At 43.9% G+C, this 24,952-nt stretch overlaps 1 protein-coding gene across 7 annotated transcripts in view; it reads right to left on the bottom strand.

Annotated features, from left to right (window-relative positions):
• Positions 1-22,786, bottom strand: part of PHLDB2 (pleckstrin homology like domain family B member 2) — a 63,120-nt gene extending 40,334 nt beyond the window's left edge. For 5 of the 7 annotated variants that reach the window (XM_021535383.3, XM_021535389.3, XM_021535391.3 and 2 more), the window contains exons 1-4: positions 22,736-22,786; positions 13,123-13,232; positions 8,520-9,868; positions 1,066-1,449 (exon numbers count right to left, since the gene is read on the bottom strand). In XM_021535383.3, the coding sequence (XP_021391058.2) occupies positions 1,066-1,449; positions 8,520-9,868; positions 13,123-13,171 (1,782 nt within the window). In that variant the 5' untranslated portion in view covers positions 13,172-13,232; positions 22,736-22,786. Of the gene's footprint in view, positions 1-1,065; positions 1,450-8,519; positions 9,869-13,122; positions 13,233-21,911; positions 22,053-22,735 lie in introns of those variants that run through there. The other 2 variants (XM_021535385.3, XM_021535386.3) reach the window with 2 other exon arrangements.
• Positions 22,787-24,952: the final 2,166 nt, after the last annotated feature.

Below are 24,952 nucleotides of genomic sequence, written 5' to 3'. Positions count from 1 at the left end.
ACCACAACAATTGCAAGTGAAATGTGTTACCATCTTTTCAATGTGGAAAGACCATAATGGCATGTTTCTGTTCAACACAGTTTCACACCAGAAGTCTCAGCAGACAGATCTCCAGAGAGATCACCCTTTGGAAATGAAAATGCGTTACTATCACACCTCTCTCAACTTCTACACACACACTGCTGACTCTCAAGTTGTGAGTGTAGCAGAGGTTAAACACAATTCACCTGAGGCATACAACCACGCTGAAGATCTTACAGCGTGTAGATAACAGTAAATAGAAGAGACAAAGTATTTTGAAGATATGAACTTCTAAACAGAAACTTGCTTTTATGGCTTTGCTTGGTCTCATTTCACTCCTGACTCCAGCTTTCAGTCCAGTTATTTAACACACTGCCTGCCACTGGGATTTGCTACACCGTGAGGAGGCTGCCACTGCACTAGCACAGAAATGGTTAGGAATGCTGGTAGCTCCTTTATTAAAGGACAAATTTCTTTTGGCAATGAAATGGCAGTGAGAAGCACGCAAGAAAGGAGGTGCAGCTTATTAAAAGCAGCAGTTGGGTTGGAGGGGCAGAAGGCTCGCTGCCACTGCATCATCCCCAAGAGACAGGACAGTAAATTTGGCTCAGGCAACTCCTTTTCACCTTCCATGTGAGTGTGAGAAAACATACTCCTCTTACAAGAGCCTCAGGTTTGGAGAAAAGAGCAGAGCATCTTTTTCCTCCTGCATCTCAGCAGGATGATAAGCACAGTTCTGGAAACCTTACTTAAGTAGTTACAATTGCTCAAGCAAACCTTTCTCCCTTGGAAGATCTTAAAACTCTTCCTGAATGGTAAATTGCACTAAAAAACCAAACCAACTTCCAGTACCCATTAGCTTCCAACAAGATATGGAATAATATCTTTGGTGACTGCCACATTTTGCTGGCTGTATTTTCTACATTTGATGGCTTATAAAGAGATTAATTCTAAGCCAGCCTAACTGTGGCCCTTGCCAGCACAGCCAGCTCCTAGAGGAGGATTTCAAGCCTGGATTACACTGTCCTATGGACGGAGCATTACCTTTGGTGTGATGCTCAGGTAGGATGACTCGGGGGCGTCCTTCAGGAAGCTGGGAGCAGCAAAAGCAGGAGGTTTGGTGCTCTCCCCAAAGTGCTCCTCAGCCCTCAGCCCCCGCGGGGGCAGGTAAGCAGCAGTGCCACGGCTGTGGCTGCTCAGCTCTGAGAAATCCGAGTCGCTGGCGGAGGATTTCAAGTGGCTCCTGAACCTCGTTTCCAGGTTCACCTGGGAGTCTTCAAACACGGAATCCTCATCAGAGAGTTGGAGCTTTTCGAGCTCTTTGTTGATTTTTTGAACGTCGGCAACCGTAGCAGCCGCGGCGGGGTCGCTGTCGGATTTGGAGTATTCCGCGCACAGATTGAGGATTGTCTCAAGCCGCTGGCGTTCCTGGTTCAGGAGAAGATAACAGCACCCAGTGTCACGTGTGAGCTAAAGTAAAGATGAAGTTTAAAAAGTCTGCTGGGCTTTTTTGTTTTATTTAGGTTAGGGTTTTGTTTGTCTGTCGCTTTGGGTTTGTTTTTTTTTTTGTTTTACAGTGAAGGATTAAAGTCCGTGTGAAGTCCATCTACCACTTAGAGATAATAAACGGTAATAAATAAATTATAGTGCAACATGAAGAATAAAAATTAATGTGAAAGAAGATTTTAAGAATATTAAAACTTTCTACATTGGAAAAATAAATAAGTGTTAGGACATCTTATTTAACTAGCTATGAATTTCTGCAAAACGTGCTTTTAAATTTTTATTGGTGTTTCTGTGTCTACACCCCATTTGTATGTACACACATACAGTGATCTCACTACGTAAATCACTAATTGTTTCACTTCACACTTACGCTATATTCCTACCAAGCTGCAAAATATTGCACAGATTTTCCATGAACTCACACACTTTTAGATTTTTCCATTTTGTTAACTGTGATTCCTCCCTTTGAGAGAGTTAGTCCACATTTTGAAAAACACAGTTTTAAGAGCATTAACAGAAAAAAGAGGCATCACATGTAAAATACAGCATCTGCCACATGCACAAAAGTGGAGGAAATCTTTATTTACCAGTTTACTCAAATTCCCTATGGATTCATACCAACATTTCAAACTTCAGACTCAGAGCAGCCATGCCATTTTGACTTGATATGCCTCAAGTTGTGAAAAACATTTAATTTCCGAAGGATTTCTAGATCTCTACGATACCTTTTATCAACTCTTACCAAGTTATATTTCTTTTACTGTACGCATAGCTCGTGGTAACTTCTAGTTCAGATGGATTTTTTTATATTTAAGAGGATTCAGATGGATTTTTTTATATTTAAAATGAAAGACCTAATTTTTAAGAGGTACAGCATTTATGTAATTTCATGTTACTTTTGTGAAAGAAAAAAAAATTGCTTACCATAAGTCTATGGAAAATTTTGCCGGAAAAGAGACCACTGTGAGAGTTCCATGCTTGACATTAGTATCGGCACTAATGATCTAGTTTCTGATTTCTAGGAAATCCTTCTATAGTAGTATTTAAAAAGAAAGCCAAAAAACCCAACGTCCTCAGCCTCCCTCCCCAGGAACCACCAGAGACAGATTTGCTTTCCCAGCTCTCCCTGGCATTACCTTTGCAAGGAGGATTTGCACTACCCCAACACTTCCCATGCCCAGCAGCAAGGATCAAGCAAAACAGGGCAGGCAATGCACTGCCCCAGCTTTCCCTGCAGCGAGCCACTGCATTGCATGAAAACTCAGCCCTGGTTACACACACCCAGAGTTTTTTGGGGCTACTGAGATGTTACCTGGCTGTAAGCACCACACGTGCACATCACCCGCAATTCAGAGCTCTGAGCTGGAGAACCTGTCTGAACCCAGCCCTTCCCAAGCACTACCCAAACAAGAGAGTGCTTTTTTGGGTGGCTTGTTCCCAGGTTCCCAGTGCTGCTTTCCTCAGAATTCTCCTCTTGTTACGAGATGAGCCCGGGGCAGCAACTGCAAACTTCTGTTTTTCACGAAATAGCTCCAGCAGATTCTCAGCCATCCTTCAACCCCAAGTGGTCGACATAATTACACCTCTCCAAAGCCTTCTTCCCTCCAGGAAACTACTGCCAGACCCTATAAGCCTCTTTCTTCCCTTACTCTTCCAACGCTGCTCTCCTCCCTCTTACTAAGAGTTTTGGCCAGGCAAGCCAATTCCTACAGCCCTTGCTGGCTGGGACAGGCAGTAATTATGCAGCTCTCCCTGTTGAGATGGCATCAGGGTAATGGTTATAGATGGGAAACAGGGACACCAGGACACAGGGAGGTGTCACCCCTCCTGCAACAACAGGCTGTATATCAGGTTACCCCACGCCAAGCTTCCATCCCTTGGGCAATAATAGGAAACAGCAAATTTCAAAGAGCTCAGGTGAGGAGTTTCAGCAGCAAACCAGCCCTTTGCTGAGCAGTCAGGAAAAATAGGGATTCTTTTTTTCCCCTGCTGTCAATTCTCAGTTGTTCAGAAGAAGCTTAAAAACTGCAGGAAAACCAGTCTTCAAAAAATTCCTGATGAGCTTTCAGATACATTACAGAAATACTGATATTTCTCACTTCTATTTTGACATGTGCTGGGAGGCTTATGGACAGGAAGCTCTGTGGTTATTTTATACACTCTATTCTCATCATTTCATCTCAGCCAGCTCATTCCAGCTCCAGCACACCTGCATGTAACTGCTTCCAGAATTAATTTCTCAGTGAAGAAGCAAGATAGGAAAGCACCCTTGCAATGAAGAACACAGAATGAGTAGCACATGGAAAATCCAGTCAACAATTTTGCAAGAGATACCACACAAGTTATTTGTGATACTGAACACAGCAGAGGGGAAAAAATAGGTATGTCAAAAGCAGGAAATGGATTTAAAATTGGTTGTGGTGGGAGGGGGGAGGCTGAATCAAGCCTTGTAAACTGGTCAGTGTGTTTCCCCATAAAATGTCATTTCTAACTAATTTAAACATCTCCGTGTATTTTCTGTAATTCTCTTGCCCACTATAAAAATGGGTAGCAAGTCTTGTGCACTTTCTGGCAGAGCAGCTTCACTATTCCTGGCTTTGAGAAAGCTACATATCACCTATGCCTGGCTGCAAATTTAAATGCTGAAGGACAAGGGTGGGATAAGGAGATAAGAACCCTCTTCTGCTATTAATTAACAATGACATTAATAGACTGATACACTGTAAAAAAATTTCCAAAATATCAGAGATAAATATCCCACATTTTTAACAGCAACCATGTGGTGATTCCTAGATTTGTTCATCAGCTACATATCACATTTATGAATTTTACAAATGTGTAGAAGTGCTGCTATATCTGGATATCGTGGCAAGCCTTGGTTAATCAGCTGTGGCAAAAAGGAAGCTTTCCAGGTAAGTGCCACTAGGAACTGGATAACCTCAAATTTAATTTAAAATACATATGCAGTCTAACCCTTGTGACAAAGACTAACATGAATTATGGCTAGTCCATGCAGACAGGTTTCCTTTGCCTGAAGAAGCTGTTGCACTTTTCAGCTCCCAAAGAACAATATTTCCTACTGTTGTCCAGACAGGCAAACCATCACCTTCTCAGCAAAAGCTAGGAACAGTAGCCAGTCAAAAAGGATAGTGGGGAGAGCTGCAGAAGAGCCCCAAAGTTGCTTTCTTACATGTACATTCACTGTTTTTCTAAGGAGCTTATTTCAATGATAAACTTGAACTGGGATTGAGAACAGTTCCTTCCCTCCAGTTTGCACCAGTTTCTCACTCCAGACTAGTATGTTCTCTCATTGCCAGTCCTTGTTTTGCTATAGCTAGTGCTTCAGCCAAAATAGTTTAATTTAATTTTCCCTTTGCATAAGCACATCTTACTAAATTGCAAGGCATCAATGCAAACCAGGCACAGGGATATTCTGTACTATTCCCTACTTCTGAATAAATGAATGAAATTCAGTGTTCTTCTGACTGTGACAAAGTGGACTATGGAACAAGCCTCTTGAATTTTATTACTACTCATTCTGGCACTGATGATGTGAAACCTCTCCCAGTACAAATCCTGGGTCTACTAAAACTTCATTAACAATGTTTATGTATGTTCACATATGTCTGTATCCCTACAGACAGCGGGGCGATGGAAGGCATCATGAACCTATTGCACATCTAATTTTTAGGTGCCTACCACCATCTAGAGGAAATACACTGTACTGCCTAAAAGCCAGCACTGAAAACTTTAGTGCTATTTAAACAAGTAGCTATCAAAGAAAACAGATGGCCCTTAATATCTACTCAACTATGTTGCCTGTGCAGTTCCACTCCCAGCCACCCCATCAGCTGAAGAAAAAGAGCCCCTTTTAGCTCCAGCAGCTACAATTGGGCTTTCATCGCAGGGAAAAAAGGGTGAGATTTCCTCTTTAAATAATAATTAAAAAAAAGAGTGCTAACTGAATCAGATGGAACATTACTAGAGCACGGCAGCAGCTCTCTCCCTTGTTTATAAGGCTCCTGGGCTAGTGTCAGCAGCAGCTACTCCAGCTTGTGCTTTTTGCAGCTCACATAAACATGCCTGTGCCAGGATGGATGTCCGGTCAGCTGGGCTGGGGAGGAAGCAGAAGCAGCCCTGAGCCTGCTGCCTGTGCCAGCAGCAGCCCTGGCTGCCCCCCTGCTCCACAGCCCATCAGCCCCAGGGGGATGGCAGGAGTCAGAGCCAGCTCCCCCTGCTCCTCAAGCCACAAAGGAACAGGCTGGCAAAGCAGAAGTGGCACCAGTCTTCAGCTAATTTACGTGAACCCAGCCACAGGCAGCAGATCTAAAGAAGCGATAAGGAAAACCACCAAATCCTACACAAGTACTTATGTGTCTTTCGTACTTGGTGCACAGGAAAAAATTAAAACTTGGACTTTTAAATAATTAAAAACAATCAACATGCATATTTTTACTATTTATACCTTTTTTTTTTTTTAAATTTGGTTATTTCTTTGGGCAACGATGGCTTATCATTTGGTTTCATACGCAGGCTGCAGCAGCAGCTCTAAGTGCAAACTTCCAGAGGAACCTCTGACACTTAAAAGCAAACTAAACACATGTAATGCTCATAGACTAATTTATATGTAAAAGAAAAAGTAAACAAGTGAAAATAAACAGACAAGTTCAAGGGCAGATACTAGGTCAGATTGCAATGAGTGCATGGATTTTGCTGCAAAAAAACATCCGGAAGTGAATATCAGCTATCAAATAGGACACTTTCAAGCCACTCTGTGCCAGCAGAATAGCTACAGGGGCAAAGAAAGACACTCTCCACTTCTTATCTGGGCCACAGAGCAGTCTAGTACTCTAAAAAAGGGTGTTATTTTTCTGATGGACTTACTTGAGTATTCCTACACTGTTCTTCCTACTGTGCTTCAAAAACCTGGTAGGGAAAATCCTGACACTTGTGCACAGAGAGACTAAATTTCCCCTGCCATTTACCCACCAGCTACTCAGCCTGGGCTTTAACACAGTACTGAAAGCTCAGAGCACAGAGTTTTGATATCCATAAGTGCTTCTTTAGTTGGGGATTTTTATTCACACCTTCCCCAACCCCATAAAAAAGAGACCTGAGCAGATGTGGATCCTTTGCCCATGTCAGTACACAAGGGCAAACAAAATTATTCTTTGTAAGCACTGCCTGGATATATCAAGACCTTGTTTGGACAGATCCTTGATTTATCCTTTGGACAGGGATCCATACAGAAGGATGAAGTAAAATAACACCAGAACAGGACACGCCCTTAATATACAAAGAACTAATGTGTGGATTTTTTAATATATATCTTTCTGCTTCTCAGAGATCTAGAAACCTGCTTATGGCATTTTTCAGACTCTCAAACCTTTGGAAGGAGGTGCTGTTCTGATATTTTGCTATTTCACTGTTCTATCAGATAGCTCTGGCAAATGGAGAATGAAGCAGATATGGAGCAGTATCTTGAGTATAAGATTAGCTCAAGCAGGAGGAAAATCCTTCATATTCAAATATGCAACACACAAAACATCATCTTGGTTTCAAAAGCTTTGGAAAAACGGTAAGCAAATTCACTTTTTGAAGAATTGGGACTTAAAGGATGTATTGTTGAGCAAGAAGAAATACTGAGGGGTGGGAATGTAGCCATTTCATCCAAATATAAAACCAGAATGATTATCAGCATCACTGAATACTGAAACAACCCATAATCTTTCATCCCTCACTACAAATAATAGTTAAAACAAAACAAAACAAACAAAAAAGGGCTGTTCTCTTTGAAATACAAATACGTTGCTTTTATGACTGATTATCTCAGGTTTTACAGCATGACTGACTGCAAAACCTTCTGATAAGAAGCAAAGAAGCAATCACCACTGCACACACAACACACCAGGACTAGGGAGAAGATTACTGAAATGAGCAGAGGAATGGCAGGACCAAGGCAGCAGGAAGAGGGAGAAACATGTTTCCCAAAACCTTTGTCCTAAGACAGCCAGCCATTTCACTCACAGCTGGTCCTTTTTCAGTGAAAATTTTTTTCCTAATATCCAACCTAAACCTTCCCTGATGTAGCTTGAGATTGATTCATAAGATGTGAATTAAAGCACACAAATGTAAAATTAAGTGTCTCAAATTTAAGACTCAGGAATACCAACTGGCCCATCTAATGGCCTGTGTTTCTATGTGGGTGATAAAATATGTTAATAGGATCAGAGAGTCCCAAAGCCACTTTGAAAAACCTTTGGAAGAGCTGTTATGTGTTCTTCCAGAGACAGTTTCAATACAAAACTGTTTCAAACACCTCTGTGGGTTCTGAAGACCTTTTGACTTTTCCTACCCACAAGTTGTTTCAGTATAAATAGATTATATTTTACTACCTAGATAATCCCAAGCTGAGGCAGTATGCACTGCTTTACACCGATTGAGACAAAGGGAGAAACTGCCCTCCTCTGCTACTCTCCATCTTGGGAGGGGGAGAAGCAAGGAGGAGTTCATTCTGTTTTCATGAACATGCTCAGAAGGAAAAAATGAAAATTAAGCAGAAAAAACTCTGCTGATGGCTGTTTAGCCCACACCAATATATACCCGACTCTGCAGCACACAAAGCTGGGCAGAATCTCTTTTTCTTTGCCCACTTACCACAAAACAGTGCCAGCATCTAGAACTAGAAGTCCTGCAGGATCCCTGCAGTGTAATTTGTGGCTTTTATACATGCAGACATTTTAACACGACCTGCAGGATAACTGAACACAATTTCCATGGGTTCCAACATTTTTCCAGGGTGCCTGAATGGTACTGTCTATGCAAGCAGCACGCTTCATGGACTGTGATAATAAACAAGGTATCTGGAGCATTTGAATTTCAAAACAGAGCAGCTTATTTTTTGCTGTACCTTCCTGATGGCTAGACCTGGGATGGGTGTTTTGCAAACGCTAAATATCAGAGATAACTAAGAGGAAGAGGAAAAAAATTACCAGTCGTTCCATCTCCTGCTCCCGAAGGCGCTCTTCCCTCTGCCTCCTGTGGTAGTCCATGAGGTCTTCCCTCCCAGAAATGGAGCTAATGCTGCTCTTCCGCTCTCGCATGGGCGTTTGCAGAGAATTTGGTGTCTGCCTGTAACTTTCCAGATCTGGGTCATCAAGTTCCATGGAACTGGTGGAAAGGTTTCTTCGGACAGAGAACGACCTGTCAAAATCCACCGGGGAGAAAGAACTACTGGGACTTGTTCCCGAGAGTCCAAGTCTATCAAAATCATCAGGGAGATATGGGGAAGAAGGTGCTAAAAGCATTTTTTTAGCAACACGAGGGCTTGCAGGAACACTAAGAGTTGAATTGACATAGGGATTACTCCTGGAGACTGAGTTTCCATGTGGTGAAACCCCTGAGCTGCAAGAAGAAAAATTCAGGTAATTATCAGCATCGAAGGCATTCTGAGGTAGATCTTTTTCTCCAAGTTTTTTCCTTTTACTATTACCCAGAGAGCTTCTGGGGGGCAAACTTAATGGCACCAGCTGGTTTTCTGTTGATTTATAAAGTCTGGGTAGGGAACGACTGTACATTCCCATGTGACTTAGAGATCCACCAGAGTATTTCCTAGGCCGTGAGCCCAGAGTTTCCATCATCCCATCCTTGTACTTCACTGGCTTTATGTGAAGGGCCAGACTGTTTTCAGCATTCATTCTCCTGCCTTGCTTTGGGCTGGAAGGCATGCTGGCTGCCCCAGAATTGCTGCCAGGTGAAAGCACCAGCTCATTCCCCGAGCTTCCATTCCACATAGTCAGAAGAGAGCCTGAGATCTTCTTGGACTCCAGCATTCCTGGGAAGTAGATGTTGTCATAAGATTTATTTCTCTGACTGTACTTTGAGTAGTAAAACTTATCCATGTGTCCAAGGGATTTTTCATTTTCTCTGCTGGCATGGATATCAAAATCTGTCCTTCCTGAACTATACCCGCTGAGGGATGGAGACATGCCTGATATGGAACCCAAATGCTTTACAGAGATGCTTTTCTCTGGAAGATATGGGCTTTCACAGGGGAACTGCTTTCCTCCTTGAATTTTGTTAATAGCATGTGTATTTTTAACACTGGTTGAAGGATTAGGTTTAATTGGCATAGGTTGTGAAAGGGTTAAATAAGAGCCAGCATAGTCCCCATTCGTTTTAAATTTAAGAGTTGATGAATATTTCTTCGTGTTGAGGTTTTCCATAATATCCTGGAGACCATTTTCAAGGGAATTCACCACAGAACCCTTTCCCAAACCAGCATTTTGTAATTCCATCTGGTTTTGTGAGTGGCTATAGTCTGCCATAATCTTACTGGAATCTGTAAAGAAGACCAAACAAGAAAAAAAATTTAGCAAGCAAATAGCCTCTTGCATGTGCATGCCTGCAAAATAACGTGAACACTTTTTGCAATAATTACTGTGCTCGTAGTAAATGCGTCTCAGATCACCAAGCAGAGGAGATGAACAATTTTCCCATCTGTTTCTGCAAAAGATGGGAGACTGAAAAAGAAGGGGTAGAGGCACAAAACCACACCAAAATCAGCAACACAACTGGAGAGAGGTTAGACTCTTTCTTTGCTGTCCTATCCACTGCAGGATAGGACAGTGGATAATGGCTCAGCCTTTATAATCCTGAGCCTCTTGAGATATCCATGGAGTAAGGAAGAATTATTGTCCTCCAGAGAGCAGAGTAAAGAATCCAACTCGGGTCTCCCAGGGCCAAAGAGATAAGATACTGATGTGGATCACCTCTTCCTTTAATCCTTGCAGCTGGTGCATCTGAGCCCCAGCACACTCAATTTACTGAGCTCAATTTAAAGCTCAGTAGGAGTCTTTTGCTTTTTTGCTTACTTTGTGATGGTCCTGCGAAGCTTAATGGGAAAGTAGAAAACCAAGGCACGTTTTTGAAGGTGTTTCAGCTCATTGCTCTAAAAATACAAGACTGTAACTCCATCTGCAAAGAGTACTTTGGTTAAAAGGTAACCTTAAGGAAGCAGAATGCTAGGTTGCATGACTTAATTCAAAACAACAAAACCACATGACTATTAAAAATGCTGCTGGGGGGGAAGGCTACAGATCCTAATGATATTGCAAAAATCCAATTTATACTCAGGAAGAGAGCACAGACCAAAAAAGACTTTGCTGTGGTGGATGTTCAACAATATATCAAGCTCTAGCATACAGTTCTGAGCTCCACTTTGCCAAAAGCAAAGAAGGGAATTCAGCTCCTGACAGTGCCAGTTGCTGCAGGAGATAAACAGGACCCCCAGCAGGTTTACACTTAGACCTCAGCTGATGTAGAAATGACACCACTGACATTTACAGCAGCCCCTGGTTTGTGCTAGTCTACACTTTGAACTAATAAAGCACTCTTGAGTGTCACTTACTGCAGTGCCAGCAAGTGTTGTTTCTGAAAATAAGGGTCAAATCTGGGATTTACTCTGGGCTCAGTTACATTTCACCTGTGACTTCAGCTTCCTCGTGAGAAACTGAATTTCAGCTTGTCACTGGGTGAGAAAATCTAATGTGTAAAGTGTCCTTAACATCCTCAGAGGCAATACTTTAGTCCAAGTATGCCTTCAGGCAATTATATGAGCTAAGAGACCTAATTTGGGACTCCTGTCTGCCACCAGAGCTCACATGACCTGGTTTCATTGAGAATCACTAGGTGCAGATCTTGGGGAAGGTGGCAACGCATTCTTCACAGGGGTTCTGGTTTTTGGGAGCTTCCTTGCTGATAAGGCACAATGCCATGGGAACTTCCTTGCTGATAAGGCACAATGCCAAGGAATTCACCCCTGTCCAGGGCATCAGCCGTGCTCTGCTGCCCAGGCTTCCCCTGCGCCACCCAGGCGTGCAACTACAGCTTCTCCTCGGTTATTGAGGAAAAAAGCCAAGTTTGAGAACAAGGGTGATCACTACTAATGGAATTGAGTAGACAGAAGATAAAAGGAGCCAGCATTAGGGGATACAAACAAAAAAAATCAAAGTAAAATACAACACCTTCTTGACCACTGCTGGTTAAGCAGTTGTTAATTAGAAGCTGTGGTAGCGACCGAAAGCATTAACTTGCACCTTCAAAACCAAACCTCAAGTCTATCACTACACTGAATTTAATATTTTTATACTGGCTGTAATGATGGGATTTATATTATATTTATAATTTTTACACACTTATGATGATACAACTGTCTAAGCTGTCTTTGGACCAGTGAGCTCACGGAGTCCTCCATCACACCATCACCACTGTGAGCAGTGAAACTGGAGTTTCTTATATTGTGATATTTTACTTGACATTTTTTAGCTATTTTCATAAGTTTTGATAACAGCAATGATGAAGTTCAATTGAACAAAAGGATAGATATGACCCAAATTCAAAAGAACTCTTGTCAGGACAAGAAAACATCATCTGGATAAATCAAGCATTCATCGTATTAGTGATGTTTTAAGGAAAAAGAATAAGATCTAGAAATTATTTAGGAGCCCAAATGTAAAGCACAATGTATTTGCCTTTTATACTTAACCTTTCATTGTGGAACTACCCTAATTTCCATCTGAGTCTTTCTTCTCCCCTCTTCCAAATCTCTCTTAAAACTGAAATCTAATTTAATATGAAAATCATGCTGTCCAAACCTTAACTCACACAGCTAAGTTCAAATATTTTTGCATAAATTTCACTGGCTCCTCTATAAATAGCTTGGCAGACATATTAATGGGACATTAATAATTGTTCATTACTCCCTTGCAACAGCATTAGGACACATTTAATCCTTCAAAGACTGGATGCTTTTGCCAAAAAACAAGTTAGCTCATGGAAACTTTCATGCCTGCTCACCACAGCAGTGAAGGGTTCATTGTACTTGAAATCCAAGCAAGTACAGTAAGAAAAGGTCACGATACCTTCATGCAGCCACTCCAGTTCAGCTTTTCTCTATCCCTTAATGCAGTTCTGTTTTTGCTTCCAGTGCCCACAGTCATACAGTTAAATCCCAACTGGACGACAGCACACATTTAAATAAATCATAGCTGCAGATCTTGTTTGTTTTGTTTCTTTTTAGGGTAATGTTTGAGTAGAAACTTGATGAATGTGCCAGGATGTGTTACACATCCTGGCTGATGCTGTCTTTGCACGCAGCCACAGAGACTGAGGATGAGAGCTGCAGCTCGTGACGTGCCCTGAACCCATCCTGCACCCAGGTCAGACCCAGCTTTCATGCTCAGCACAAGGGTCCTCTGTTCAGCAAACTATTTGCTGCCTGGAGCTAGAAGGAAATTCTTCCATTAAAAAAAAAAAAAAATTATTTTATTTTCCCTCCCTTATTCCTTTCCTTCCTTTCCCCAGTTGTTTAGCTGGGGGTCACTGCTATCTCTTCCAGACAGGCTTTAAAGTGATGGGGGAGGGTTGGCTGTCTGCAGCACATCCAGCTGTGGCCTTGTTCTGCCTGGTAAATGGAGTTAGACATGGAATAAGAACAGAGCACTGATCTTATCAGGAGAATTAAAGGGCCAAAGTCAATTAAAAATTCTGAAAGATCTCAGCGCATTACAAATAAACCTGATTTTAATTGATTACCTGATCCAACATTCTGGAAGGAGGAGAGGTTACTTCTGTTTGGCATCATATTTCTCTTCTATGGGATGGTTAAAATGACACTAATTTGAGTGAACCAGATAAATTTTGACCTGCAAATAAAGTAAAAAAGAAAAAAAAAAAACGACATCATGTTAAGAATTGTATCCTGGGAACATTTTTTGAGTGCATGATATAGAACACAATTGGCTTTTCTTTTAGTAAAATTTCCAGAGAAAACTCAAAGAGAAATATGTTAAAAGATACTTGGAAAGGACACTCCATGTTTAATATGGTGACTGTGGAAAAAAAAAAAAAAAAGTGCCAAACCTGTCTGCAGCTGGTTTATCCTTTTAAAATTACATATAGTTATTTTAATAACAAGCCATTAGCTATGATTCTGACTTGGTACAGGCAGTTACTAGTCACAGTTCCTGAGTTTTGTCTGTAATCCTGTGGCTTCCTTAAGAAATCACTAATAAGGTTGCACTTCACTGCTGAAGACTTTATTTGGAAAGCCCATAGCCCAAGTTCAGCCCACACAACACCAGCATCCTGCAATCATGAATAAACCTATGCAAAACCAGGTATGTGATCCAAAACATAGAAAATGTTTTGGCATGCAATGATTTCTGAGTTTCCAAAGAAGCCAGACTAGGAATGCAAAGGGAAGCTTGAAAGTTTGTTTAACATCAAATTTGAAAATTGATATGGCTACAAAAAAAATTTGGTTTAAAAGAAATGCCAAAATTGAATCCCAGACACTTAAAAATAAAATTAAATCTAAATCCAAATAGAAGATCTCTAGTGAGTTGCTCTATTAACAGATTTATTTATTTATTTTTTTACACATCTGTTTTTAAAAGAAAAAAAAAATTTAATTGCATCAAGTGACAAAATTAATGGTGACCATCTGTAGGTCCTCTGGGCTCAGCTCTGGACAAGCAAATAGAAACGTGTCAGAAAAACAAGTAAAGGATGGAGACAGATGTCTGGGCTGTCTAGAGACAAGCCACCCATTTAATTAACTGCAGTCATCACAGCCCCAAGGTTGCAGGCTGTGGTGCACAGCCTGTCTGTGCCACGTTTTTTCATGTTATTCTCCTGGGAGAAGGGAGCTGGCTGCTGATCCCTGCTCCTTCTCTGACCTCTGGCTTTTGCCTCTCCTGCTCCCTGCAAGCTGCTCTCCCAGGGGAGGCCAGAGCTTTCCCCCTGTTCCCCCAGGAACACCCCTGTGCTGGCCTCACTTGGCAATGCTTTTTCTTTCTCTGTACAGGTCATTTCTCAGTCCCAAAGCAAGTTTTAACCCCACTGTGCATCCTGCCCCTCAGAGCAAGATGCAGGTTCCTTTGAGATGCCATCATCTGCCATGCCATCATCCTGAAGGGATCACCCACATGTCCAGGCTCCCAGCACAACACTGAAATTCTCCAGAGCAGCTGATGGGGAAGAACCTGGGCAGCAGGGACCTTTTCAACCCAGCTGTCATCCTCAAAATGTTATTTAATTGACGTGAAACACCCTTTTCACCTCATTTGTCTTCCAACCCATGGACAGACCCCTTCCCTGGTTCCTTCCAGCTTGCCTCAGATCCTCCAAACTCAAAGCCTGCACTGCTCCCAGGCACCCAGCTTTGCTGGAGCACAGGCAGCTCACCCCAGCAAGAAGTGACAGCAGCTCTCCTACTTGTCTGCAGACCAAACACTGAAGGATCAGGACACAAATCCAGTTAATACTGCCACTATGTCGACACCTTGGCATATTGCTTGTGTTATCTCTATTAAAAATACTGCACTTTGTGCTCTGAGGTCCCCAGAAAAGAAGCAAAAATTTAATTTTTCAGGCCACGTCCAACTCGACACAGAAAACTAGTGACACTCAACATTTCAGAGTTGTCTGCAACGAAGATGTCACTGAACAGAAAAACAAAACAGGGACAATTTGGAATTAGAAGACAGAACAAAGGGTTGGTTAAAAAAACAGGAAGATTAATTAAATTTTCTGTGTCTCTAATATTACTGATTTATAGTAAAGATCACCAAAAACCTCATCCTTCCTATCTTGTGAGGTGACAGCTACCACTTAATCAATGTGACAAACATTAAGGAGAGCACCGCTGAAAGGGAAGGGTTTCTATGCAATTAAAAATTCAATCTTTTATTCAGTTTGGTGAATACTTGGGCTTTTTAATAACCTTTTTTAAAGTTAAATATTTATATGGTTTCATTTCAGGTTTGAGAACTCTTTACACATCTCCTTTCCTAGAGGATGAGAGATCAGAGAAGTCACCACTAATAATAAGTGGATTTGAAGCAGAAAAGAACTTTTTAAAAAACTTTCCACTGTGAGAAAAACCAAGAAGCAATCAATGAATTAACGAGCTAATGTAACAAACAGCTCAAAATCCACAGTATATCTGCTCTCATGAAATCATATTCCTTCAGATGAGGTTATGCAGGGCCTCCAGCAAGGCTGACTCTCGTTACAGAGCACATGCCACACTCTGCTTGTCTGGAATGCAGCAAAATTATTTCATCTGGGATTTATAAAGTCATCTGAAGTGAATGTATACAGCATTACCAATCATGCTTCATCTCTACAGAGCCTTGTCCAAATTAAGTTTTGTTTCACTAACGACCAGAAGAAACAGTGATTCACAACTCAAGCAGAGAGTCAGACAAAGGATTCCAATTTTAAGATATTATAACACTGGGTGGCTTTACAGTAAGAACTCCTTTCCCTTGTGCAGTGGTTTAACCCCAGCTGGTAACTCCAGCCCCCCAGTTGCTTGCTAACCCCCACCCAGGATGAGAGAGAGAATCATAAAAGAGGGAAAACATGTATTAAATTAATGACAGTTGGATAGATAAAGCAAAAGTCATGTACAAAGCAGAGAAAAATAAGGAATTAAACCCCTAGGAAAGCAATGTTCCATCACTCTGAATGTTTGAGACCCTTTTTCCTTCTTCTCCCAGCTTTATATGCTGATTATGATGCCATAGGATGTGGGACATGCCTTGGGCCAGCTGTCCTGCCTGTGTCCCCTTCAAACTTGCCATGTCCCCTCAGCCTCCTGGCTGGCGTGGTGTAGGAAGGCAAACAGTCCTTGACTCCACAGAAACAACTGAAAACACCAGCCTGTTATCAAAATTATTCTCATGCTAAACCCAAACCACAATGCTGCAGCAGCCAGCAGGAAGAAATGAACTGTACCCCAGCCTAAAGCCAGGACATTTCAGTGTAGGAGCCAAAAGCTGCAGCTCCACCAAGCCACAAGTCCACTACCTGTGTACACAGCACTTCCCAGCATTCCATCCCTAGATTTAGGGAGTTTTCCCAGCACATAAACGTCTCACCTATTCTTTACTTCTGCCTGGGCTGATACCCACCTCCCTTTAGCAGAATCTGCTCTGGCACCCACTCTGCTCTCAAGTCACCAGTCAGGAGGGCTGCAGTGCCTCAGGCATCACCCAGGCCCTTCTCTGCCTGATAATAAACAGTTTTAAACAAAACTCTCAAACTTGGCCATCTATCTTTCAAGGCTTCTCTGCTCCTCATAGTTTTTTCCATTTTCAGTTTCTCGCTGCACATTAGCAAGTGGCTCCCTACAGCTCCCGGTGAAACGTATATTTTAAAGAATTTAGAGATTTTAGAGGAGCTAAGATTTTAGTTAGAAATAAGCCTTACTAGAGTTAATTAAAATAATAATAATAAATGAGTAGGCCTAGATGAAGTAAGGAGTTAGTGGTTAACTAATCATTGATTGCTTGTCAGCACAATGTTTAGTTAGCTGGGTTTATAATGAAGAATACACAAACTGACAAAGAGCTTTTAGGAACATAAGACAATCGTGGCCTCCTCTGTTCTGAAACCAATTGAAGACAAGGAATGGGAGTCCTACCAAGAGTTCATTTGTCATATTGGCATTGAAAAGGCAGAAAGGTCAGAATGAGGAAGACTTCATTGACTTCCTCATTTTGGGACCCCTCCCCATGGAAGGGACACCGACCCATTTCAAGGAACAAACCACGCATACTGAATGGCTTTTAAAATTATTAGCATACAAAGCAGGGAATGGGATGTACCAAAATGATGAATATGTATTTGTAATTTGTGTATTCAATACTTGTATGGATAAAAAGACTCTGTAATTACCTGGAAGGCGAAGTGTGTATTTGGGAGCGACCCCACACACAATAAACACACACCTTCTAACTTTATACTGTTAGAGAGTTTTTGTCCATCACAGCTGGATATCAGTAATAGATCAGTATCCATATTTTTTCAATAAATCACTGGCACCTCTGCTATCCCTGACATTTCTGTTCAGAAACTCCTACAGCAGTGTATTGCCACTCTTGGAAAAGAGATGAAACCCCAGCTGATGGAGGGTGAGGACAAAAGCCCATCACTGGCACCGCCTGCACATCGTTAGAGTTTCATTTGCTCTGCAACAAGATCTTCAAATGATTAGGGCCTGTTTCAACTGTTCCAATAAAAGACACACTGTTTTGGAAACAAGAAAGCCTCTCGGATTTTCACACCCTGAACAAAATTTGGTGAATGAGTGCTGATGGCTTCAGTGTCTGGAGATTTCGTTTTCCCACACTACAGCACACCTACGTGCATAAACAGACTATTCCATCAGCAAGCTCATTTACCTTTTCCCTGCGTAATCTGAGGACAATGTGCTTACTCCTGATTAAATCAAACCTATCTTTATTCCCGATTTACTCTGCTTATTTACAAACAAAAGTCATGATAGGCTCAATCTGAAGGCAAAGTAAAACTTGCTGGAATCTGTTTACCTCTGAAACGTGTGAAAATCCACCTTTCCCCAAGCCCACTGTCATACTAAAACAATAATTCACAGAAAGGCACCTGCACAATTTGGTGGAGATTCTGTACCCATTAATGGCCACATCCTTATGAGACAGCAAAGTCATCTCTGTCAAAAATTGGACAGCTCAGCAAGGTTGTGATCTAAAAATTGCCTTAAACATCCTTCTTCATTTCCTCCTCCTCCTGTCCCACAATATAATACACTAGACCCCAAACTACACCTAATTTCTTGCCACTATAGTCCTGAAACCTGTTCAGTCCCTGTCTTTTCAAGATGTAAATCCTGCAACACATAGGTCCTTGCATGCAAGTGAGCATAAGGTCTGGTTACAGGCAGATTGTTTTAGTTCCTAAAACTCACAGCTTGGCACCTTCAGCAACACTAAATAAATTAAAAATCAAGTATCTGTGAATCATGTTTGACTAAGTCACTCCCTTGAAATCCTGCAGGTTTCCGATGTGGAAAAGGGAGTGGCAGAGGAAGTTGCTCTTATGGCTTACCTCTTCCTCTGGGAAATTATCACCTTGGATACTGGAGAAGAGGGAGAAATAAAACAGTGCAAAGAAAACACCCTGAGTAACATTATCCCACTCATAAACCACATATATTTTACTGTAATAACCCACCTGACTACTCCAAAAATTGCACTTAAATCTGACATTTTTAATTACTCTGCCCTACTGTTAAAACATGATTCTGTCCTATTTGATAAGGATTGATGTTGCAGGCATTGCCACATCAATTGCTTTTTCCAATAGATGGACATAATCATTTTAATCAGGTCACGACAGCTGACAATTTTAAATGCACATCAAAAATGAAAACATTCATTATCATGTAAACACTACAGTTGGGTGACTACAAACTGAGGGTCGAGCCACTGACATGTGAGACACAAATAAAAATGCTGGGGAAAATGCTGAAGCTTTTTAACTTTTGTGCTGTAACTGCTACTCTTACCTGAAACTGAAACTGTTAAAGCACTGATCTCAGTGAATTTAAACTAATTCCTATGCATTTGCTAAGACAAGACACTAGACCACCTACTCAAACAGCATTACTTTAGTAGACAACACTGCCCCTGCTTACCTTAGAGTCACACTAACCACTGTTTCATCTGGAGTAGCTCACTGAGATAAGCTGAAGGAAGAAGGAGGGTTAATTCTTTTCTGCTCAAACAAAAGCCCCAGACAGGTAGAAACATACTAGAAGAGATTTCTGTTAAAACAATGAACTCCTTTCTTCATGCAGAAAGACAGGGTTGACAGAGGACAAGCCAAACTGCAGCCATACTTATCTTTTCTATATTTGTAGCTTTCTGGTAGCTAAGTTCCAGAGTCAGTTATCTGACCCAAAGACTGCATCATCTCATGACAGTAGTGACAAGCTCCCTGGTATCACTCTGATGCTATTTCATTAACTCCTTTCCTATTGAAAAGTTGAGTATGCTCAAAAGAGTTGCAAACTGAAACTTTAAAATTTCACACAGAGATGGCAAATACAAAGCTCTGCTGGTGGGCTGTGACTGATTACTGTGCAGACTAAGAAAACTCAAACCAAACAACTTACAAATAAATACACTTAAACAATATAGACCAATATGATTCTCACTCCTGAAGCCAAATAAATACAAACTTTCTTAGTCTAAAATATCAGGAAGGGTATTGAGTGCAAAACAATTATGTATCCAAATTCATATCGTACAGAAGCAGAAATTCTGTCTGTACAAAAGCAGAGAGACCTTAAAGAAAAGTTTCACTGTTCCCACCCTACTTGACATAACAAACTTGCCCCTAGGGCAACGCTGAGAAATCCAATGAGAACAGGTAGGTAAGGCCCAGAAAATCTAAGCAAATAGAAAAACTAATCAAAACAGCTTCATCCAGTCTTGATTTTTTTTTTTTTTTGGATGTCATTACCATTTTTCTCCCAGCTATTGCATTTTCCCACTCTTGGACAACCTTTGCCCACGATCTGCTTTCCCCTGTGCTGATTTCTTTCACTGCCACTTTGTGCCTGTCACTTCCTTCCATTAATCAGTTCTCTCCAGTGCCCACTTATTCCGACAGCTTCTGTCTCTCCCGTTCCACTCATCCATTTCTCCTCGATTTATCTCCTTCCCGGGATGCTTGCCCCATATTTCCAAACGTCCCCTCTCTTCTTCATTTCCCAGCACTCTCAGGGCAGCAAGCACGTCCCCAGACGAAATGCTTCTCATCACACGTGCTTGGCAAACCCACCACGGTGGCAGTGACAGCTCGAGTGGCACCCGCCGTGGCTGCTGTGCTGCCAAGCCATGGCTCTGCCCGTGCCAGCTTACAGCAGCAGCACCCAGGACTGAGCTCCCTTGGGTGAGGAACAGAGGTGCTACACCTGCAGGAAAGTTAAATATAGTGGTTTGCTTAAAAACTGACTCCAGCTGCATGATAAAAAACCCAAACTTGGTCATATTTACACGGTTCACTGTAGTCTCTGGAGGAACTTCTTTCTACGAGGGAAAAAAATCCCTTTGGATTTCTGTGTTATCTTGGATGTGCTCCACCAGTCTAAGACAAATCCTAAGTGAACAATGTTTGAGCACCTGCTCAAAACACCCAGAACATCATCTTGTAGCTGCTTGTTTAACTCAGTGGGAAACACTGTTTGCTTTGCTGGCAGTTGCTACACACCAGAATTAACCATTCATCTTAACAAATTAAAATGGAAATAATACACTACACATGTGCAGTGAACACAGCATTAATCTCTTAACCATCACCAGCACTTGCCCACACCTACTTTGATTATTTCAGCTTTTCTTTGGATCTTCAAGTGGAAAAGACAAAAAAGATGCTCCCATTTAAACATCTTCAGTCCTTCTCATCCAACTCCAGCCTCAAGATAGATCTGCAACCTTTAGCTCACCCAATCTCCACTTCCTATCTAAACCCAAAATACTTTAAATTTTTCATGATGGGCTTTGTTCCTTCTCAACAATAGTCAACTGATGCCTTTGACAACTTCCAAGGATATGGTTGATAATTGTATCTGATAAGTATAGACAGTAACTGATACGGGAAAAAAATGACCACTCTTCCTGCCCTGGCTGATGGCAAAGAATTCCATTTCCTCAGTAAAAAGAGACACACTAATGAGTTGATTTAGCATTTATCAAAATGGAAGCAGAATAAGTTACTGGTGTAGAAAAGGAACTGTGTAAAATGAACTATACAGAAAAGGTAGGATGTTACTACTTGGCAGCCCTAAAGGTATCTCTTTTTCTGTAATCCTCTTAGTTCAGACTACCCCTCCCCATGACAGCAAAGGCAGGCACTCTCCCATCTCCTGATCACTTTATCTCCTTTCTTTCCTACACTGCTGTGGGAAAGCAAGCCCATCCTCACCCTTTGCAATTCCATTCTATCATGCCTTACTTCCTCCCATCTCTGATCCTTTCCCATGTTAATAACTCATTTTTGAGGGCATTACCCACAAGAATATAGAGAATACAGAAACTAGAAAGTTCACTAAACATGACAATTTGCAAAAAAGGCTGCTATTGTGCCACTCTTCTTCCAAAAGAGAGTGAAGGTGTGGCACAAAAATGAAATATTCACCATGTTCTGACTGGCAACATGTTCACCCAGATGCCCTGAAGATGCAGACACAGAGGATTCGGGCACGTGCAGAGTCAAGGCACAGAGACAAGATGACAGGTTGACAAGATGAGCATTTGGAAGAAAAAGGGACTGGTGACAAAAGCCATGTGTGTGAGATCAAGCAAGCACTCAGTGGCAGGAGCAGAAAGCCCATCTCCAGTCTATTTACACTTCTGCACATGGGGAAATTCCTCAGGCAGCTTTGGGGCAGGAGAAGGAGAGGGGGCCGTAGTTTCCAGCCCGTTGCTCGCTTTGCTCGTGGGCAGCACATCTCTTCCCTAGAAAAGCTCTGATCTCCGGGCTGAACTCACCACCGAGCGCGGCGCTCCGGGCGCCGCCGAATCCCACCCGGCTGCTGACAGGGCTACACCAGGGGGGACTCAGGAGCTCTGAATCTGTCAGGGGACACGGAGCCCAAAGCCCCGATCTCCGTCCGCAAGCCGATCCGCCGTGCTCCTGCTGCTAAACTCCGGCGATGCCGAGCCGGCATCCATCGCCGGCTCCGCGCCGGGAACGCATCCCCGCCGGGCACCGCAGCCCTCGCACAGCCGCAGGAGCCTTTACAAGCCACCAGCCGAACAAAGGACCGCGGACAAAGAGCCTTGTCCCACGTCTTTCCCCTCCACCAGGTAGATTATTTACGATGGGAAACCAAAGCAAGCAAAGCCAAGCCCCGCCGTTCTTCCCTCGCTTCCTCAGACCTCGGACGGATATCCCCGGCGCCCCCGGGGCAGAGGCTTTGTTCGCCAGCGGGGACGCGGCAGAACCGGGGGGAACCACCCGGACAAAGAGGGAGAGAAGCGTCTGGCGATGAAAGAGATGGAGCCCCGTCTCTATCAGCTGCGGGGTCCCTGCCGAGCCGGGCAGCAAGGGGGGACCCCACCGCCCCCACCCGTCAGACGTGCGGAGGGACCGGAGGCGGGGGAGTGGGTGGGGGTGGTGGCGGCACAAACTCCCTTAAAAGTAGCCCAAAACACGGGGCCGGTCGCAAGCAGCTGAGCCGGCGTCAGCCCAGGCTCTGCGTGCCCGAGAGCGACCCTCTTCCCATCCCCGCGGGGCCCCGCCGCCTCTTTCCATCCGAGCGGCCCGGGAGGGCTTCGCCCACCCCGCGGGACGGCGCTTTCCCCGCACTCACCGCCGCCGCTCCCCGCGCATCCCGGTCCCGGTCCCGGTCCCGGTCCCCGCCCGGCTGCGGGAGCGCCGCCGCCCCCGGGAGCCGCCCCCCGCCGCAGCGCCCGCCCCCCGGCGGGGCCGGGGCGCCCCCGCGGGCGGAATGGTTCGCTCCCCTCAGGCCGGGGTCGCGGGAGCGGGCCGGGCAAAGGGCAGCCGGGATGGGGGGGAACGGACGGAGCCGGGGGCGGACGGGCGAGAACGGGGAAGGGGCACGGGGATGTCCCCGGAGGGGCCGCCCTGGAGCTGTTCGCGATCCACGAATATGAGTCGCCAGGCAATTTCCTGCCCGCGAGATTAGCTGAGCAAACAGGGCGGCGCTGGCAGGGCGCGGGCCCCGCTTTCCGTGCCTGGGGCGCGCTTTGCCTGCGCCCTCATCTTCCTCCTCCTCATCCCCGGGGAAAGCGGGGGCTGAGGGGGCTGCTCTCCGCCCTCCCGATGCCGGAGCGGAGCCGCTCGCCTCCGTTCCCCTGCCGCTCACCCAGCCCGGGGTCACACCCTGCTGTTGCCTCTGCCTGAGGTGTCCTGAAATTCAAGATTTCCTCTTACCTGAGAAAAACACACCCATGAAAGCATATGTGTAATACACAGGCACCCTCGTGTGTACACACACGGGGCTCCCAAAACACCCCCGCCCAGTCCCCGTGCATCGCCGAAGGATGGAGCTGCCACCACCGGCTCTTTGCTGTTCCCAAAGCAGGGAACGGGCTGGTGGGACCGGCCGGCTCTTGCTGGAGGGGTTTCACACCAGAGCAAGCCTACAAAGCAGCATCAGCCGGGCAAAGCGTGTGCGCCGGGGCAGCGCGTCCCGCCCGTCCCGCGTTTGGCCAGCCCGGACCTGCGGGGCTCCAGGCTCAGGAGGCTCCGCAGGGACAACGGGGGAAGAAAAGGCGACAAAGCCTCCGGGGAGGGGTCGTCCCACGCCCGAGAACACTGGGTGCTGGCAGCCCAGGGCATATAAGCATAAAGCTTCTCTTTCCGAGCGCCTGTGCGGTGCCGGGCTCGGTAAGGAAACGCCGGCGCTGAGAGATGCGAGGCAGCCTGGAGGAGTCGGGGCAGTGAGCCAGAGTATCCTGCACAGCGATCTCGTTTCGTGCTGTGTGGCCTCGTCACTCTGCCTTCCCCCGTTTGTTTCCCAAAGAAGGAATCGGGGAACAGCAGCGCTTACCTGCCGTGCGGGGCTCCTGCGGGATGGGTGAGAGCTCAGCCAGCACTCGGCCAGGTAAGGCACTGCCAGGCTGCCGCTGTGCCACGAGCGAAGGGAGCTTGCTGTGATACACTTCCTGCCTTACGTATTCCAGGGGATGTTTCACTCGGCTAGAACCGTGACTTTACTACAATATAAACTCCTTAGTACCTGAAAATCTGTATGGTGAAACCCACAATACTAGAGGATATTTTAAAAAAGGTGCCCTTGACTGTCCTACTGTCTACTCTGGTTTACTATAAAAAGACAAGCATTGAGACTAATAACTCCAAAAGGCCAGAACCTAGATGGTCTCTTCTCACAAACATCCCAGTGTTTCATTTTCCGCTAGCATTGAACCTGCTCTTCTGTTTTGTTCACCGAGCAAGCAAGGCACTTAAAAAATAAAGGCATATGTGTGTAATAAATGCAGAGTTAAGGGCATGCTCACAGTTAGTAGAACTGAAAATTACTTTTAGCCTTGCCACAGCCAGAACCAAAAGCAGCCAGCCTTCCCTTCATCTCACATGATCTTCCTTTTCCTTTTAAGTGGGAAAAATTGTAAGTAATAGTCTGCAAAAATCTCCCTAGGGAATGTGAAGCCTAGGAGTATGGAAAGCTGCAACTTTGCTCTTGCAGTCAAACAGTTGCTCTGAAGAACTTGTGATATGTTGGCTGAAATTTGCCTTCACTTATTTCCTACCTAGTAGGTGAAGAGGCAGCAAAGCTGGGTAAGGCAGATCATATGTTTTCCCTGCTACCTGTATGCTGTGAACACTTTGTCTTAATCAGTATCATCTGTTTCTTTTCAGCAAACTAAATAAGAATACAGAATATGACTTATTTCTAAAATTGTAATAAGTACTCAAAATAATAATAAGTACTCAGCCATAGCTGAGGTTCTAAAATAACTTGGTAAATTGTAATGTTTAACAGGTGAGAGTCTGGCAATATAAAAAAACAAAAACCTTGTCTTACATTTTATGAGCAGGAAAT

The sequence above is a fragment of the Lonchura striata genome, chromosome 2, assembly GCF_046129695.1.
Source record: "Lonchura striata isolate bLonStr1 chromosome 2, bLonStr1.mat, whole genome shotgun sequence".
Classification (NCBI taxonomy): Eukaryota; Metazoa; Chordata; class Aves; order Passeriformes; family Estrildidae; genus Lonchura; species Lonchura striata.
Note: the sequence above shows the minus strand (reverse complement) of the source record. Positions and strands in the feature narration are given on the sequence as shown.